The 19,051-nt window shown below is 40.6% G+C and overlaps 1 protein-coding gene across 4 annotated transcripts in view; it reads right to left on the reverse strand.

The window, feature by feature from the left end:
* Positions 1–19,051, reverse strand: part of LOC137630662 (putative inorganic phosphate cotransporter) — a 254,167-nt gene that overhangs the window by 70,756 nt on the left and 164,360 nt on the right. The window contains exon 11 of one of the 4 annotated variants that reach the window (XM_068362277.1): positions 1,479–3,982. The exons of the other annotated variants lie outside the window; for them this stretch is intronic. Coding sequence (XP_068218378.1) covers positions 3,966–3,982 — 17 coding nt within the window. The 3' untranslated portion in view covers positions 1,479–3,965. Of the gene's footprint in view, positions 1–1,478; positions 3,983–19,051 lie in introns of those variants that run through there. 4 annotated transcript variants of the gene reach the window in all.

Raw genomic sequence — 19,051 nt, forward strand, 5'->3', positions numbered from 1 at the left:
ATCTACCACCACAGGGGAAGGAACAGGATTAGGAACAGGTAAATTAGGTAAGGTTCTATCCACAGATCGGGAAGAACTACGCCTAACACTATCTCTCTCTAATCTCCTAACATAACGATCGTAAGTAACAAAATCATCATTAGTTAAAGAAAGACACTCATTACACCTATCATCTAATGAACAAAATTTACCCCTACATTTTACACAAATAGAATGAGGATCAATAGATCCATTAGGAAGTCGTGTACGACAACCCTCACTAACACACCTACGCTGAGCAGGGGAGGAGTCGGCCATTTTAAAGTTAACGTGAGAGACCGACAAGCAAAAAGTAAGGGAAAAAACAATAAAGAAAATCTCAAACAAAAAGATTTCAAGATAAGAACCAAGGAAAATTAATCAACGATAGCTTAAACTCAAAAAAGAACGTTGTACATCACCAAACAACTTCCCAAGAGAGTAAAAACACGAGAGCGAACTTCTGTATGTCAGTCAGCTATGACGGCAGAGAGAAGAACTGGAGTTGGTGTGTAGTTCCACCTGTTCTACCGCTAGGGTGCGGTTGGTACACCTGGCGTATCTTCGATAGCGCGAGATTTGAATTTTCTGCCCTGGCGTCAGGGACTTCAGCTCTTTTATATAACCAGCGGGTAAGTTTTATATTTAAAAATGCAAATTTACAACCTCACATACATAGAATTTTCTATGTTTACGCAAACTTTCATCACAGTGAATTTAAACGAATGGTTAGTAACGTGTGGGCAATAGTGCTCTGGATGCTAAGTGCTTCTATGTCTTCACAATGGATGGCGAGGAGCTTAAGGGAAGGGATGGTGTTTCTGACTAGAGTCACAAGACCGTGTATATTGTCAGTGTAGTGTTTTTTGGACTGTGTAATCTTTGAAAATAAAGGGAGCTGTTTCACTGAGTAGGGTTTCCTGGAGAAGAGCAGCATCTGGTCTGAGAGTAGATGTTTAGGTTTGCAGTAAGGCATATTTATTTCAAATGCTGTTTATATTCCACTGAATTATTTTCAGGTTAGCATTGTGCTTATAGGGTAAGGAGTTCAGGGTCAGAGTCAAATTCACTTCAAGGACTATCATATTCATTTGCTATTAGTTCAAGTTCCTTAAGCAAGTCAATTATATTAGTTATGGGATCCTCCTCAGCCCACTTATATTTTTCAGAAAACTTGGGGAGGAGAACATTCTGGGTCCAATAGGATGTAGATTCTGTAGAGGTGGGATGAGGATTTGAGTTACTGGGAGGAGGATCCAGGGGGATAGAATGTATGAGAGTCTGAGGATGAAAGCATGCCACTGTGGGAGCTGGACATCTAGTCGAAGGAGCTTGGGGGTGACTGTTCAAGGGAATTAGATGGGGAAAGGGGGGACTGAGAGGGAGGGACCAAAGAGCTAGGGGGCAGAGAGGGAGGGGATTGAGAGGAAAGGGGCTGCAAAGGGGGGGGGGGCGCAATTGCAAGGGTTGAGACTGAGACACTAAGGTGGGGGAAGTTACAATAGACTCTCTGCTGGGGAAGGGGCTGTTCCCATTGAGGAGGAGGGTTTTCAGGGGGATTCCTATTACTATTACAGGCAGCACCTGCATAAGAGAGGTGATTTGATACACGATGGGAGCCAGGGTGGGGATCAGTTTGCTGGGAAGGTTGAAGATGAGGAGCATGAGTAGGAACAGGGTTACGGTTGTGAAAAGGGGCTCTAAAATAAAGGCCTTCATCATGGAGAATGTTGAGTTTGACAGGGAAATATTTGTTCCATACATGATGGTTTTTTTTCCACAATTGTAGCACCTGGGAACAGTTTCCTGTTTGCATTTTAATCTTGTCAAGCAAAGGTTTTTATCATGACACCAAGAGAAAATGGCACATCTGGGCTTAGCAGAACTATTATTTCTGTGGAGTCTAAATTTCTGGCAGTTAAACTACCTGGGAAGAGGAGGAATGAAATCCTTTAAATCATATATCCCCAAAAGCCTAGGCTTATACTCTGGGGGTCTTTGGGACCCTTATACTCACACAAAATAGTAGTGGTAGGGTGTTCACCTCTCTTCACATGCTCTACTGAGAAAATGTTAGGGTGATTATCAAGTTATTCTAATTCAAGGGCAATGGGGGTATTGATAGCCCATTAACGTTCTTATCTGTTCATCAGGGTGGAGTTTCTTGAGCCTTGGCTCTGTGCTAAGGAACTGATATGTTGGGAGATTTCCAGGAATAAGGGGGGTATCACTATTGGGGCGAAACTGATTTTAAAATTATTTGAGAGGTTGGTTGACTTGGAACTGGTTTCTAACTCTTTGACAATGGAGTAAGGCATGCAAGCAGGTGTACCATCCTGACCTTGGTCATGGATAGCCAGGAATCTAGGTAAATTTTGACCTACCTAGTCAGAGGACACGGTTTCCTCTTTCTGAAGGGCTTCAGACTGTTCCTGGGGATCATCATGGAGATCTTCTGCTTGATGGGTATCAGCCTCTGACTGGAGATATGCCTCGCTATTGTCAAGTGTTGGGGCAGGGAGTTCATGAGCTGAAGGTGAAGGCTTTCTGCCTCTGTCTCTGATTCTATGAGAGAGTTTCCTGGAAGAATCACCACCTATAGGGAAGAACAGAACATTCTATTTCCTGCTCCCTTCCTCAGGGGGAGGGGGAGACACACTGTCCACATCTGCTATTTGCCAGTTGTAGGTGATAGGCAAACATACAGAGGGAGCTGAAAATTTCACGAGTTCACTTATTTTCTTGTCAATGAAATTGTATGTGAAAACACACAGAGTTTTTTCACTAGTGGTATTTCACGCTCACACTGGCCGTAAATGTTACTGGTACTAATCTGGGAAGGGATAAGCAGGATATGCGGGCTATTAGGATCCAGACTACCCGCCCGATTTTCTAAGAATCCAGTGAGTGTAAAGAGCTGACCGGACCATGGCAATGAGAGGGTTTCTCAATTGATCGACCTGAAGTGGTTGGAGTGAGCGGCGAGACTCAAGAAGATGCAATTGACTCTATGATGCAATGTGTACCAACAGAACCCTTACTGGCACACCATTATTGGTAGGAACAACTTGAGGATTTAGCCTAGGATTTGATTCTGGGCTGGTTAGGCTAGCATCACCTCTTAAACCTACGTTTTGTTGGCCTTCTACGATTGCAAAAGCTAGAAAAATAGGAAAAAACTTATAAAGCTTATTATTATGAAATACCACAAGCTTGGTAATAGCCAAAATGGCATCAGCAACCTCACTTTCATTATTATCAACTAACCTATTCTTCTCTGTCTTTTTCCCTGAATCAAAAGTCAACTATCTCCCTTTTTTATTTGAATATCCCATGTGAACATTTACTAATTGGAGATAATCCATCATAAGAGGACCTTAAGCGAACAACTTTCTTCACAATTGTTACTTAAATCACAGGTTTGCCTCTAGCACATGACACAAAAATAAGAGGATCATTATTGCCCCACAATAAAACCATTGAAAAATTCTCGCAAGAAAACATTCAGAAGCCAGAAGACATACCCAGTGCTGTACTATAAAAATTGGAATTGGGTTTCTATAGAACCTCCTAACACAAAAATATGATATGAAGTGCTGGTAGAGATGTTAGAATGAATGCAGTATGATGAGAGAACTTAAAGCCAAAGGGTACGGTAAACTCATGTGTAGTATTGCCATACACTGCCATATGATTTCAATACAATACTAGAGGGACAGGAATATTAGAAGGAAAGAAAACAGGAATTTATTTTTGAGTTTTAAGATAGATGTCGAGAGTTAGCCACCTTCAAGAGAAACAATATGAATGCCATGGGAGGTTCATGGAAATAATTATTACTTCAAACTCTTACTGTTAAAATAAACGAGGATCAACAGAATGTTTGACTGTTGAAGTGTTGAAAAACGTGTAATTTTTTCCCCTAAAGCTGAGAGATGCAGTGGCCTCTAGAATTTTGTTCTTTCTGGAAAGAAAGGAGATTAATAAGTTAATGAACCAAGAAACATTAATTAATTGAACATCTTAACATTTAGCAGGGAATCTGAACTAGATCTTACAGTAAACCTGTCATATCAATTTCAATAAGTGAAGAAAATTATGATTAAAATTGAAATGGAGTCATTAAATCTAATGCAAAATTCAGTGATGACACAAGTCTAGGGAATGTGACCTAATAAATTTCATCTAAGTCAACTCCTTAGTTTTCCAATTGCCTACTAAGAAACAAACACATGGACAAAACTATCTAAAGGTATAACCTTCATGGTGAAGGTAATAAAGGTCTACATCTTTATAAAGAATAACCAATTCTGTTTCCCATTTACACAATTACGTATCATAACATTCTTTTCCTCTAATAACCATTTGTCCTCTCATTATTGTATTCATCTTGAGATGACTGAATATTCATATTTTCTGGGTCGACCTGTGACGGCCGGTGAAAAAAGTCCTTCTTTACACTTTTTCTGATATAAATCTTCCAAATATACCAGAGAAAGATAAAAGTATGGAATGCAAAGGTTACTACCCTCGCGCGAGCACCTCGTGAGTGTCGTGTATACATCAGGGGTGTGTGAAAACCACTATTCACAGGCTGTCATCCATTTAGATAACTCCTTCATCAAAGGGAAGGGCCGTAACAAAGACCCCAGAAACCACACTTGGACCACGCCACCGACACCCACACGAGCGCCCTCTAGTTCATCCTTCTGTTTTGGACTTGCCCGCATAGTCGTAATTGTTTTGTGCTCGGTGTTTTCAAGTGTTTGTCGTTAATTCATCATGACTGACGCTGCTACTTCACCTTTACCAATGTTAAGTACCATAGTTTGTTTTGACAGTTTTTTTCAGTACCGGGCATTTGTTCTCTTTCCAGTAATGTGGATTTTAATTTTGGAAGCGGCTTGGCCTTCCTCGGTGACGGCAGCCATTTTGGCCTTGTTCGCTTCGATAGTTTTTCAAGGTAATATTGCCCATCTGGTACTCTGTCATCTAGGTTATATCACTTACGTTTTATGACCATTTTTATTATTATTATTTTATTATTGTTTTTACTATGGTATTTTTTTGCTAGCAAGTCCAATTTGGACGAACGAAGAATAACGTTCTTGCCTTGGTTATAGTTTACGCACACGCCTCGGGAAGGTGTTCGTTTTAGACTATATCTTTATATTTATTTGTTACGTTGTCGTTATTCTTCGTTCTTGGTTATTACAATTTTATCAATATTCTTATCATATTATTGTGTGATTTTGGTTCTTTATAATGTAACCATGAGAGCGTGAGCATGGAGTGCTCGTTTTCTGTTACTACAGTTACGAGTTACCCTTTCTCTCGTTTTCTTTCTTAAGCTCGAGTAAGGAGAGGTGGATTTCCCGTTTTCCGTTTTATACGATCACGAGTTATTCCTGCCTCCGCTTCTTCTCCGGGTTTATGATATTACGTTTGATGGTATTTACGTTTTATTGATGTGGTTACTGTTAATATAGCTAGCATTATTAATAGGTTCCGTTAGTGTATGAGTCATTATTTTGGGATCGCTTTATGCCGACACCCGTAGCTCCGTTCTCTTCGGAACGTTCACCGCCTTGAGTTATACTCCGCTATAATGGATACTCATTGGGTTGGGAACTAGTCAGATATTTGGAGTGCAACAGTGAAACCCGGCGCTCAGACTCCGGCTTCGGCCTTATGCACACGAACCTTTTTTCATGATTAATCACTGCCTTGAGTTATACTCCGCTATAATGGATACTCATTGGGTTGGGAACTAGCCAGATATTTGGAGTGCAACGGTGAAATCCGGCACTCAGACTCCGGCTTCGGCCTTATGCACACGAACCTTTTTTCATGATTGATCACAATTTCATTATTACGGTCCTTTTTCATCGAATCTCCGGCTTCACCGGAGATCACACAGACGTTCAGCATTGAGGTTAATATTATCTTACCGCTGATGTTCACGTTTTCACTATGACGGACCTTTGTCACCGGATCTCCGGTGTCAACAGAGATCACTCGGACGTTCAGAACCGGGGTTAACATTATTTTACCGATGAGGTTTATAATTACATGTTACGTAGTTACTGGATTTTAGTATATTAATTTGTAGCTCTAGCTAACAATTTTGAAAACCATATTAGTCACACATAATTAATGTTATTTATTTCTTTTGATTCATCTGTTCAGCTGACCAGAGTCTCAAGGAACAGTAAAATGGCCTCTCATGGCAAGGTTGGTTTCGACCTGGCTTTTTCATTAGAAGGGGCTAGCGTTCGATCCCAAGTACGGAGTAGAAATTTATTTCTATTTGAACACGATGTTGTATGGATATTTATCCATATATATACATATATATAATTAAATATATGCATAAATATAGACATATGTATTATATACATGTACAAATATATACATAAACATATTTATTATTGTTTATAGATAATTTGGTTGATCCCAGCCTGTGAATAGGATCACTAACCAGAGTTTCAAGGAACATCCAGACTTATGTCTCCTTTCTTTTACAGAAGGTCCGCCTACATGGTATGGTTCCCGGAGTCATGCACGCTCTGCTACGAGCTGTCCTCCCTACTCCTGAACGATGATGTAAGTTGGTGCTAATTTGTTTCTTTTTGGTATCCTTTGGCGATGATTTAATTTGTTCTTGATTTATGTATACATCGCTTATTGAGGAGAACGGTCTTCTCCTTCATCCCTAATCCCCTCATTTCTTTCAGGATGATGATGAATCTCTCCGGGCTGCAAGAGCGGCTCTCCGCCCTTGGGTGTCAAGTTTTGGAAGGAATGCTCCATCTGGCGGACCCTATCTCCTCGGTGTGTCCTCTCTAGGGTTGGACGTCGACCCCATGGACGGGCAGGTAGGTGGTGACGAGTTTTGAGCCTTCAGCTTTGCCATTATCTGCGTCGCCGGCCTAGGACCCTCAAAGGATCCTGATGTTCATATTACCTTGCATAAAACCGTGACTGCTAAAAGACGAAGTCCGATAAGTCCAGGGCTTCGACAGCGGGTCGTGCTCAGGATCCCTCCTTCCCCGCCGACCTGATCAGGGATAGGGTTTAAAGAGCAGATACAACACATTCTAGGGCAAGCCAAGGAGCTATGACGGAGCTCAAAGATATGGTGGCGAATCTGATCCGTTCAGGAACTCGGATGTCTCCCCCTACAGCCCCAGACGCATCGAAGTAACCTCCTTCGATAAAAACAACCCATAGAAATTTGCCTTACATGTCCCATATATAGATGGTACCAAAACTCTGGATGGCATAGGCGTCCACCCTCTAGAGGCCCTAGAATTTACCCTCCGGGACTAGAATTCCCATTCAACGGATTCGTTTGCTTGAAAGAGCATGCCTTGGTTAGGTTAGACAAGGTACCGAAGGTAACGGTAATATTTCCTAAAGAGCAGGCCCAAGCTATCTGGGCCAGGATGTTGTCGGTCTGGGGTTACACTAATTCCAAGCTCACCCCACACAATGGGGCCTACGCCATATCTACAACTGCTTTCATTATTACCTTGTCTATTACGGATAAATTGACAGGTCTTACTATTCAAGATGTCAAAGAAGGTTCTGCCATGCCGGCTCTTAAAGAGACGGACCCCACCTCGGGGAGTCCCTAGCCTCGATTTATCCCACTGAGACCTTGTTTCGGATATTCACGAAGAACCTATCTCTGTCCTACCAAATCGACCTACACGCTTTGTGGTCTGCTCGGGTTAGTTGTAGGAAATACGTTCTGTCTGAGGCCTCTATCAGACATGAACCGAACAGGCTGATAGCTTCCTCCTGCTGGGGTAAAACCCTCTTCCCTCAGGAGGAGGTGAACAAGGTTCTACAAGAAGATACGAGAGCAAACCAAAATTGTAGGTGAGGCGGGGCCTCACTGCCAAAAAGAAGGTCGAAGACCAAAAGCAAGCTTTCTTCAAGAAGAAGCAGAGATTTACCCCCTACAAAACGAACCGGGGTCACTGCCATCAATCGTCAGTTACCCACTCGTCATCACAGTCTTCCTCTGATTCGACGTCTCTGCATCCGAATCCCCCTCATCAGGTGGTTTACCTCACTGATTCCCCAGGTACACAGCCCAACCCCGTTTGGATGTCCTCGCCTGCATACAGCCCTAGCTCCGAACCCTCAGGTTCCTTTCGTGGACACCAGAGAGGAAGCTAGAGGAGTAGAAGACAGTTCCGCCATCAAGGCGGACCTAGGAAAAAGGGGGCTCGGGGAAGGAAAGGACCTAGATTCACTCCCTCACAACGAGGTGGTCCCGGTAGGGGGGAGACTTTACCACTTTCAAGACCATTGAACCTTCGGTCCGTGGGCTCATAGCATAATCTTTAAAGGTTTGAGGTGGAAATGGCCACAAGGTTCTCCTCCTCCACCAGTGACCTTCTCCCAGAAATCCACTCCCATCCTGAAAGAGTACACCACAGAGTTACTCAAGAAGAAAGCAATCACACGGGACCGATCACTGAAGTACCAAGGCCGCCTGTTCACAATTCCGAAGAAAGGCTTGTCGGCATTGAGAGTGGACCTGGACTTGTCAAAGCTAAACTCTTACATTCTCTGCGACAAGTTCCGGATGTTGACTATCTCTCAGGTACGGACCTTACTTCCCCGTGGGGCCGTCACCACCTCTGTCGACCTTACCAACGACTATTATCATGTGCCTATAGCTCGAAACTTCTCTCCTTATCTGGGTTTCCCCCTAGGCAGGAAAGCCTTTGCGTTCAAGTCATGCCCTTCGGCCTCAACATTGATCCCAGGATATTCACGAAACTGGGAGAGAGAGTGTTAGAACAACTCAGGAACCAAGGGATACGGATCATTGCTTATCTGGACGGTTGGCTCATTTGGGCCCGGTCGGCCATAGAAGGCAACAGAGCTACGAAGGAAGTACTTTGATTTCTCGACAACCTGGATTTCGGGTCAATCTCCAAAAGTCCCGCCTGCAACCATCAGGCCGCTTAGAATGGTTAGGCATTCAGTGGAACCTTTCGAAGAACACGTTGTCTCTCCCTTCCAAAAAGGTAAGAGGAATAGCTTCCAAGATCAAGAATTTTCTCAAACACAAACAGGTGTCCAGAAGAGCCTTAGAAAGAATCCTCGGCCTTCTCCAATTCACTTCAGTAACAGATCTCCTATTAAAAGCCAAACTCAAAGACATCAATCGAGTTTGGAGAAAAAGAGCTACAGTACCTTTAAGAGACAAGGTCTTGAAGATCCCCTCTGTCTTGAAAATGAGACTACGCCCATGGTCCGAACTGAAGAACCTCTCCAAATCGGTTCCTCTACAATTCCCACCTCCACAAGTGACATTCCATACAGCCGCGTCTCCAAGTGGATGGGGGGATTACTCCGAACATCAGATGTTTCAGGGCTCTAGGTCACCCGCCATGAATGAGTCCCATATCAATGTTCTCGAAGCCATGGCAGTGTTCTTGACCCTGAAGAGACTCTCCTCCGAGGTCGACCCACATCAGAGTAGTGTCAGACAGCACAGACGTAGTACACTGCGTCAACAGAGGAGGATCCAAGTCACCCAACCTGAATCAGATCCTGGTCACTATCTTCGCCTGGGCAACAGAAAAGAACTGGTTCCTGTCAGCAACTCACCTAACGGGAGTCCAGAATGTGAGAGCGGACTCACTGTCCAGGACGAAACCACTGGAGTCAGAATGGTCTCGAGACATAATTTCATTCCGGTGGATACTCAGACTGGTTCCGGGCCTCCAGGTAGATCTATTCACAACTCAGATGAATCACAAACTTCCTAGTTATGTGACCCCAACCCTGGACCCTCAGGCTTATGCCATGGACGCATTAACCCTGGATTGGAACCATTAGAAGAAGATTTACGTACCTATTTCCCCCAGTGAATCTTCTAATGAAACTTTTACACAAACTACGCTCCTTCCAAGGGGCAGTGGCTTTAGTACCACCTCACTGGCCAAAGAACAGTTGGTTTCCTCTCCTCCTTGAGTTGAAACTCCGTCCCTTCCGGATCCCATTCCCCAAACTGACCCAAGTAATCCAAACTCACTGTGTCAGATTACTCAAGGATAGCCAAAACTCTAACTTTGTGGACTACAGGAAGTTTGTAGCTCGTAGAGACGCGAACATTGACCCGGAAAACGTTCTCTTCATCGAATCAGACAAAAGGGACTCGACAATTCGCCAATATGATTCAGCCGTTAAGAACTAGAGATTTCCTAAGAGTTCAGACCATACTCGTATGTCTCCGAATTTAGCCATCTCTTTCTTGAGGTTCCTATTAGACAAAGGCCTAACAGATAGCACTTTAACCACCATCAAGTCAGCTTTGAAGAAGATCTTCCTTGTTGGGTTTAACATTAACCTAGCTGATTCCTATTTCTCATCTATTCCAAAAAAATGTGCTAGGCTTCGACCTTCGGTTCGGCCACAAAAGGACTCTTGGTCTCTGAACGGTGTCCTCAAACTTGCGACGGACACGGACAATGAATCCTGCTTTTATATCACTCTTCTTAGGAAGACTTTATTTCTAACGGCTTTGGCCTCAGGTGATGGAATATCAGAACTAGCAGCTCTCTCACGAAACCCGGAAAACATAGATTTCCTCCCTTCAGCCGAAGTACTCCTTTCTCCAGACAAAGCTTTCCTAGCTAAAAATGAGGATCAGCAAAATAGGTGCTCCCCTCGGAAGATTATTCTTCTTCCCCAGGATCCTTCTCTGTGTCCAGTCACTACTCTCAAGGCCTTTTTGCTAGAACTACCACCCGCTTGTCTGGTCCCTTAGTTATCAGGGAACAAGGAGGTACTATTTCCATTCATGGTATCAGGCAAAAAATCCTCTACTTCTTTAAACATACTAATCCGGAATCATTTCCCCAGGCTCATGATATACGGTCAGTAGATACCTCCATCAATTACTTCCAGAACAGGGACTTTGATGATTTTAAAAAATATACGGGTTGGAAATCCCCTATGGTTGTCAAACGCCACTATCTAAAGATCTTACAGGCCCTCAAATACCCGACGATGGCAGCGGGGAGCCTTATCTCTCCCCATTAATCTCTTCTTCTTCCTTTCTTCTATCTCTTCTCTTCTCCCTCCTACCCGCCACTCACACCACGTCGCCACTCTCCTGGGTAGTTCGTTAGCCCTATGATATTTGCCATGTTTAATTCCTATGGTTTAACTGTTATTGTAGTTACCGTTCCTTTAATGTTTAGATATGCTTAGACATGTAAGGTTTGATGCCTTTTGCGTTTCGACACTCAGTTGATTCCTTGTCGTCATAGTTATTTAGCCTTACGTTCCCTATGACATTTGGCTAGTTGGTAATTGGACATTTATTTACATTATTATATTATATTATTGTCGTACATGGTGATTGTATTCTCCTCATTATGTTATTACTTTATTGGGCTTGGAAGGCATTCTCTGGTACATTTTCACTGGCCGTCACCGGTCGACCCAGAAAAGGGATTTTGACGAAGGAAAAATCTATTTCTGGGGAGAGACCTGTGACGCCCGGTGAAACCCTTCCCGGTTATTTTTGTACGGACCCACCCTTTCCTTGCCAAGCCATATGTTCTTGCAGAAGGATGACCTAGAGGGCGCTCGTGTGGGTGACGGTGGCGTGGTCCAAGTGTGGTTTCTGGGGTCTTTGTTACGGCCCTTCCCTTTGATGAAGGAGTTATCTAAATGGAAGACAGCCTGTGAATAGTGGTTTTCACACGCCCCTGATGTATACACGACACTCACGAGGTGCTCGCGCGAGGGTAGTAACTTCTACATTCCATGCTTTTATCTTTCTCTGGTATATTTGGAAGATTTATATCAGAAAAAGTGTAAAGAAGGACTTTTTCACCGGGCGTCACAGGTCTCTCCCCAGAAATAGATTTTTCCTTCGTCAAAACCCCTTTAGAAGTATTCTTGTTTTTTAATATTTAAAAGATCTGCAACGTTATTGCTTCCAAATATTTCCCTGGATCGATTATATCATCATTTTTCCGATTTCTTTCGCAAGAGAACATTCACATTCAGTATTTTTTGTGTGAAATAAACAGTAAATAATGCACTAAGATTGTTGATACTTTTTTCATCTGAACATGCTGTATTTATTATGACATACCTTGAGACAAACTAGGAACAAACATATTATTACTACTAGCTAAGCTACAATGCTAGTCGGAAAAGCAGGATGCTATAGGCCCAAAGGGTCAAACAGGGAAAAATAGCCCATTGAGGAAAGAAATAATGAACAAATAAGCTATAGGAAGTTATAAACAATTAGAATAAAATATTTTAAGAACAAAAAACATTAAAATAAATTTTTCATAAATAAACTATAAAAAGAGACATGTCAGCCTGTTCAATATAAAAACATTTGCAGCAAGTTTGAACTTTTGAAGTCACTAATTCAACAACCTGATTAGGAAAATCATTTCACAACTTGGTCACAGCTAGAATCAAACTTTTAGAACACTGTGTAGTATTGAGCCTTATAGTTGGAATTATTAAAAATCTTATGCAAAACGCACAATGAAGTAACTGAACAACAATGCCAAATATTAATATCTACACCAGGAATAAGAAATTTAGTAGACCTTAAGTTCCTGGTCCAACAAATTAAGATGAAATTCAGCAGCTGAAGACCAGAAAGGAGAACAATGTCATTATTATTATTAGCTAAACTACAACCCTAGTTAGAAAAGGATGCTGTAAGCCTAAAGGCTCCAACAGAGAGAAAGTTGCCCCGCAAGGAAAGGAAATAAGGAAATGAATAAGGTATATGAAAAGTAATAAACATTTAAAATAAAATATTTTAAGAACAGTAACATTTAAACAGAGACATATCTGCCTGCTCAACATAAAAACATTTGCTGCAAGTTTAAACTTTTGAAATTCTACCGATTCAACTACCCGATTAGAAAGATCATTCCACAACTTGGTAATAGCTGGAATAAAACTTCTAGAATACTGTACTGTGTAGTATTGAGCCTCATGATGGAGAAGGCTTAACTATTAGAATTAAATGCATACCTAGTATTACGAACAGGGTGGTACTGTCCGGGAAGATCTAAATGTAAAGGATGGTTAGAATTATAAAAAGAATCTTATGCAACATGCATAGCAAACTAATTAAATGACAGTGCCAGAGATTAATATACAGATCAGGAATTAGAAATTTAATAGCCCGTAAGGTCCTGTCCAACAAATCAAGATGAAAACCAGCAGCTGAAGACTAGACAGGAGAACAATAATCAAAACAATGTAGAATGAAAGAATTAAAAAACTTCTTCAGAATAGATTGATCCCCGAAAATCTTGAAAGTGTTTCTCAATTATTTTGTGCAATTGAAGAAGACACAGACCTAATGTATTTCTCAAAAGTGAATTTTTTATCAAGAATCACAAATAAAATCTTAAAAGGGTCATACAGGGTTAAAGAAACATTATCAATGCTGAGATCCGGATGTTGAGGAACCACTGATCTCAACCTACTGTACTTACAAATATACTTTGAATTTTGTTAGGATTCAACTTCATGCCTCATAATTTGCACCAAGCACTAATTTTAGCAAGATCTCTATTAAGGAATTCAGCAACCCCAGATCTACATTCAGGATATAGAATTGATGCAGAGAGAGCAGCATCATCTACATATGCAACAAACTTGTTTTTTAGGCCAAACCACATGTCATGTGTATTAAGTATGAAAAGTAATGGGCCAAGAAAACTACCCAGAGGAACACCAGATATCACATTCCTATACTCACTACGATGCCCTTCAACCACTCTTTGCGATCTGTTACATTAAAATTCAATAATGAGACTGAAAAAAGACCCACCCACTCTAAACTGTTTGTTTGAAAACAAGGGCACCATGATAAATACAGTCAAAGGCAGCACTAAAATCATAGCCAATCATACGAACTTCCTGTCCTAACCACAATCAAAGGATTTCTGTACTGCGTTGGAGATTGTAAGAAGGGTATCATATGTTTCAAGGCCTTTACAAAAGCCAAATTCCAAACTAAGGTATAGACAATTGCCATCCATAAACCTATTCAGGTGTTTTGCCAAAAGATGTTCAAAAACTTTAGATAATATGGAAGTTATGGAAATTGGGCGGTAATCAGTTGGACTTGAGCTACCATAAATACATTTACATAATAGAGTAACATTACTGATTCTCTAACAAGGGCTAAAAGATCCTCTTCTTGCTAACTTGCGCAAAATAACAGATAACTTTAGAGCTAAAAAATCTACATTCTTTATTAGAAACTAAGGAAATATACCATTTGGGTTTTCACCTCCATAAGCACCTTGGTCCATCAAGCAAGCACACTCTAATTTCATGAGATCGAAAAGCTAAACTAGTTAGTTTAGTCTCAAGAAAACAGAAATGAGGAAGATCAAGTTTCTCATTACTCTGTTTACTGTCAAACACATCAGCAAAAAGGGTTTGCCTTTTCCTTTGGACAGTGAGTGACAGAGCCATCTGGTTTAAGTAAAGGAATAACTATCACATATACACCAAAGAGTGCAGATTTAAGGGTAGCCCACCACTTATGTTCCTGAGTTATACCAGAAAGGGTTTCTTTTCTTGTTAAGTTCTATTCCTTTTCAGACTGTTGAAGCATAAACTCTCTGAGCAAAAGCTCTAAGGCGAGTATAGTTATTCCAAGTCAAATCTCACTGTTACCCTTCCAAAGATGATAGGGCTCCTGCTTCTTGAAATGAGCATGTCTACAATCATAATTGAACCACGGTTTGTCTTTCACCCAGTACTTTAGCACACAAGAAGAGATACACCTATCAATTATGTTGACTAGATTCTCATTCAAAAGAACAAGAGGCTCAACACTATTATACAATTGTGACCAATTTAAATTAAAAAGATCACTCAAAATACCATTATAGTCTGCTTAAAATTTCATATGAATCTTACACAAGTAAGACACATCAAAGGCAGATTACTCAGTCGTCACTACTATGAAATCAAGGTATGATTCTGTTTCTCCTACTGATCGGCATGGCTTAAGAGCTTTGAAGTTTACCTCTGAATCAGGCTGTGAGCAAATCATAGTGAAGCTACTCACAGGTGTGTTAACCTCTTAGACCTAGTATACACTGACTCTTCCGGCATTGTAACAAGTAAGGTTGGTTCTCCAGTTGGGACATATGACGTCGTAGTGTATTGCTCTTCTTCACTACGACGTCATATGTCCCAACTGGAGAACCAACCTTACTTGTTACAATGTCAGAAGAGTCGGTGTATACTAGGTCTAAGAGGTTACCACACCTCTGAGTAGCTTCACTTATGATTTGGTCACAGCCTGATTCAGAGGTAAAGTTCAAAGCTCTTAAGCCATGGTGATCGGTGGGAGAAACAGAATTTAACCACTCCCTATGGTGAGCATTGAAATCACCAAGAAAATTAAGAGAGGCCTTTCTATCATCATCTTGTATCTTAGACATAATGGTAAGAAGGCAATTGAAGATTGAATAATCCAAGTCTGGATTCCAGTAATTCAACACAAATAGTTGTTGTTATGTCTACCACAGACTTTTATTACTTGAATCTCATGACATCCACATTTGTAGCAGGACATATGAGAAGCAGGGTACTCAGTCCTAATATACACTGCCATTCCCTTACCCTAAGAATGGCATCCCATTTCAAAATTATTGGCTTCTAAAAACCAGTAATAAAGAGCTCAGATGATTGCCTCATTTGAGAAACACAAGTTTCTGAGCATAAAAGAATATCATACTATCTGGAAGCAACTGTAAGGTCTTGAATGCATGCATGCAGACCACGTATATTGCAATACAGTCTACGATGCAATGGTCCCGGATTTCTCTCAATGTCTCCAATTAGGATAAGAATTAAAAACATTAAATAAGATTAATCAAACTTAAGAATAATGATAATAAAAACAATATGAACAGAAATATACATAAATGATAAAACCCACGGTGCGAGATAAAAAGTCGAATAAAATTAATCAATATGGCGGAGCGAACACACCATGCAAGGGCTAAATACCCTCCAGGATAGCCACTTCAACTAAGGGCAGCACAGCAAGGATGTTTTTGAAAAGGAGTACTTGTGTGGAAGATAAAAAACAGATAACGCAAAGACAACCTTTTGTTAAATCACCAGGAATCCAGGACCCTTATATTAACTCCTTCACTACGAGGCAGTGCATCCACCCTCAGTAGCTATATACAAGATTTGTCACCATTAGATATACATGCACACTTTCTCTATAAAACCTACACTCCCATGTTTATTTGCTTTACTGCTGATTACAGAATAAATTATTCATAAGTTTGCTTTATTTTCTACTATATTTCATTCTAAAAAACAAACAAATAATATTCTTTCCATTCCCTGTGAAGAGATTATAGAATAATTTTTCAAAAATTTGTTTCATACCAATTTACTCTAAATAATAGTAAAGCACTGTGATTTTATGTGTAAAAGAAACTTTATTTTCATTGAAGTGACCAAGTAATTCCGTAATAAGTCCACGATAAATAGCAGTAAAAAAAATATAAAACTACTAGTCAATAATAAAGGACTTTCTGGGCTCCAACCTGTGCCACCCAGTGAAATGCTCCTTTAACATCATTTCTAAGGTAAAAACTGCTATGAATCTACCAGAGAAAAAATTGTATAGGAATGCTAGGTTGAACCCAGCTCGCTCACCTAATAAGGTGTCGGTATAATAACTGGGGCGTGATAAATCACAACCAGAGGCCTCGCACCATTTAGATATCTCCTCTCAACATCCCCGTTCAGTGAGGTGCCGTTCAACACCCTAGCTCCGATCTCTACTACCAACAGTCCAACCCACGCTAGTGACGTCACTCCTTTTCATAGCACCTTGTGTTTACGCTGTTCTCTTTTTCGGTGTGTTTTTCCCGGATTTACCCAGGATTTAATCACATCTTGCTCTATCCTCCTTTCCTCCTACCTGCCTTACTTAGTGTTACTACCTAGTTTTAGTTTTGTTTTACTTGATCTACACCCTTATGGTGTATTGTTTGATACCCCGTTATGATCTCAATTTCTACGAATTGTTTTTGATTTTACCTGTTTTTAGTCTTACTCTCTACGTGCTGGTTTTGTATTATTTATTATTAAGGATGTTATTTATTTGATCTGCATTATCTGCTTCTCTTTTCTTGCCATCCCTAGTATGGGATTTTTTGCCATTATTGTATTTAACTATTCGCACTTTATGTTGAGAGTACTTACCTACGGGATACCTTGTATATCCTTTTTCTGATATTAAATCACGTTTGGTATTATTTTGTATTTATTACTTCCCTCAGGTATTGTGCCAAGTTTGGGTCCCTATTCTCTGGCACTATTTCACTAGGCGGCACAGGTCGGAGCCCAGAAAAGGGATTTTGACGAAGGAAAAATCTATTTCTGGGCGAGAGACCTGTGCCGCCCAGTGAACCCACCCGTCCCTCCCTTCTTGGGCCCCAATCTTGGGTGCTATAAGGAGTGATGTCACTAGCGTGGGTTGGACTGTTGGTAGTAGAGATCGGAGCTAGGGTGTTGAACGGCACCTCGCTGAACGGGGATGTTGAGAAGAGATATCTAAATGGTGTGAGACCTCTGGTTGTGATTTATCACGCCCCAGTTATTATACCGACACTTTATTAGGTGAGCGAGCTGGGTTCAACCTAGCATTCCTATACAATTTTTTCTCTGGTAGATTCATAGCAGTTTTTACCTTAGAAATGATGTTAAAGGAGCATTTCACTGGGCGGCACAGGTCTCTCGCCCAGAAATAGATTTTTCCTTCGTCAAAATCCCTTTTATGTTATACAGAAGTGTAATGAAAAAATAAATTTCTTTCACTTAAAACAAGAAAAAAGAAAGAGAGAGAGAGAGAGAGAGAGAGAGAGAGAGAGAGAGAGAGAGAGAGAGAGAGAGAGAGAGAGAGAGAGAGAGAGAGAGAGAGAGGGGGGGGGGGTTAAATTTAGCTAATCAGACAAAGGTTTTTATGTTATTCTGTCATTCCACCTTGCATGTGACTGTCACTATGAACTGGATCAATTCCTATTTTGGGTATTTTACAGGCTTGGAAATAGGGAATAAACATGTAAGTACACAACAAATACTACGTAGAATGTCAATAAAAGGAAATAATGAAAGAAGGCTAACTTCTACTTGTGAAAACAATAAAAATATGGAATATATTATATATCTAAGCCTTGAAAATTATATCCTTTTGTAGAAATGATAGTTGAGAAAATAAGAATATAAATCACGTTTCATCGGGTTTACAGCTGTCAGTGTTACAAATGTGATAAGTGCTATGATATTGAGGAAATATCCTACGATCTATGAAATACAAATAAATAATGTATGAAATCAATTAATAAAAAAAGGGGAAGTTATATATGGATTGAGATATTTTCAGGTAATTATTTATAGGTAAGGAATTTTGCGATTGGGTAGAGAGTGTGGTGTAATTCCACATGGTAACATAAAAAAAGACTAAAATAGCCCTTACACAATCAGGAATAAAGGCCAGAATCCCAAATACTTTGTTGGCTGGCTGAAGAAAGGAGGAGGGGGGCTAATTTCAGAGAAGGGAGGAACTTTTCAGTGAAATTTCCTAAGTGTGATATACGACCATATGCTATTCTCTTTTGTAAGGTATACAAGTGATTTTAACTTCCAAATGTTTTATACTTGTAAATGATGTATCTGGGACATCATCATGAGTAGTACTGGGCAAGTTTTGATGTCAAACAACGTCATCATAGTGAAGGGATTAAGTATACCCAACTCACCATTAAAAAAAAACAAGAGGAAGAGAAATAAGATAGAATAGTGAGCCCTAAAGCAAGAGAATTCTACCCCAAGACAGTGGAAGACCATGGTACAGAGGCTATGGCACTACCCAAGACTAGAGAACAATGGTTTGATTTTGGAGTGTCCTCCTAGATGAGTTGTTTACCATAACTAGTCTCTCTTCTAACCTTACCAT

The sequence above is a fragment of the Palaemon carinicauda genome, chromosome 38 (genome assembly GCF_036898095.1).
Source record: "Palaemon carinicauda isolate YSFRI2023 chromosome 38, ASM3689809v2, whole genome shotgun sequence".
NCBI lineage: Eukaryota > Metazoa > Arthropoda > Malacostraca > Decapoda > Palaemonidae > Palaemon > Palaemon carinicauda.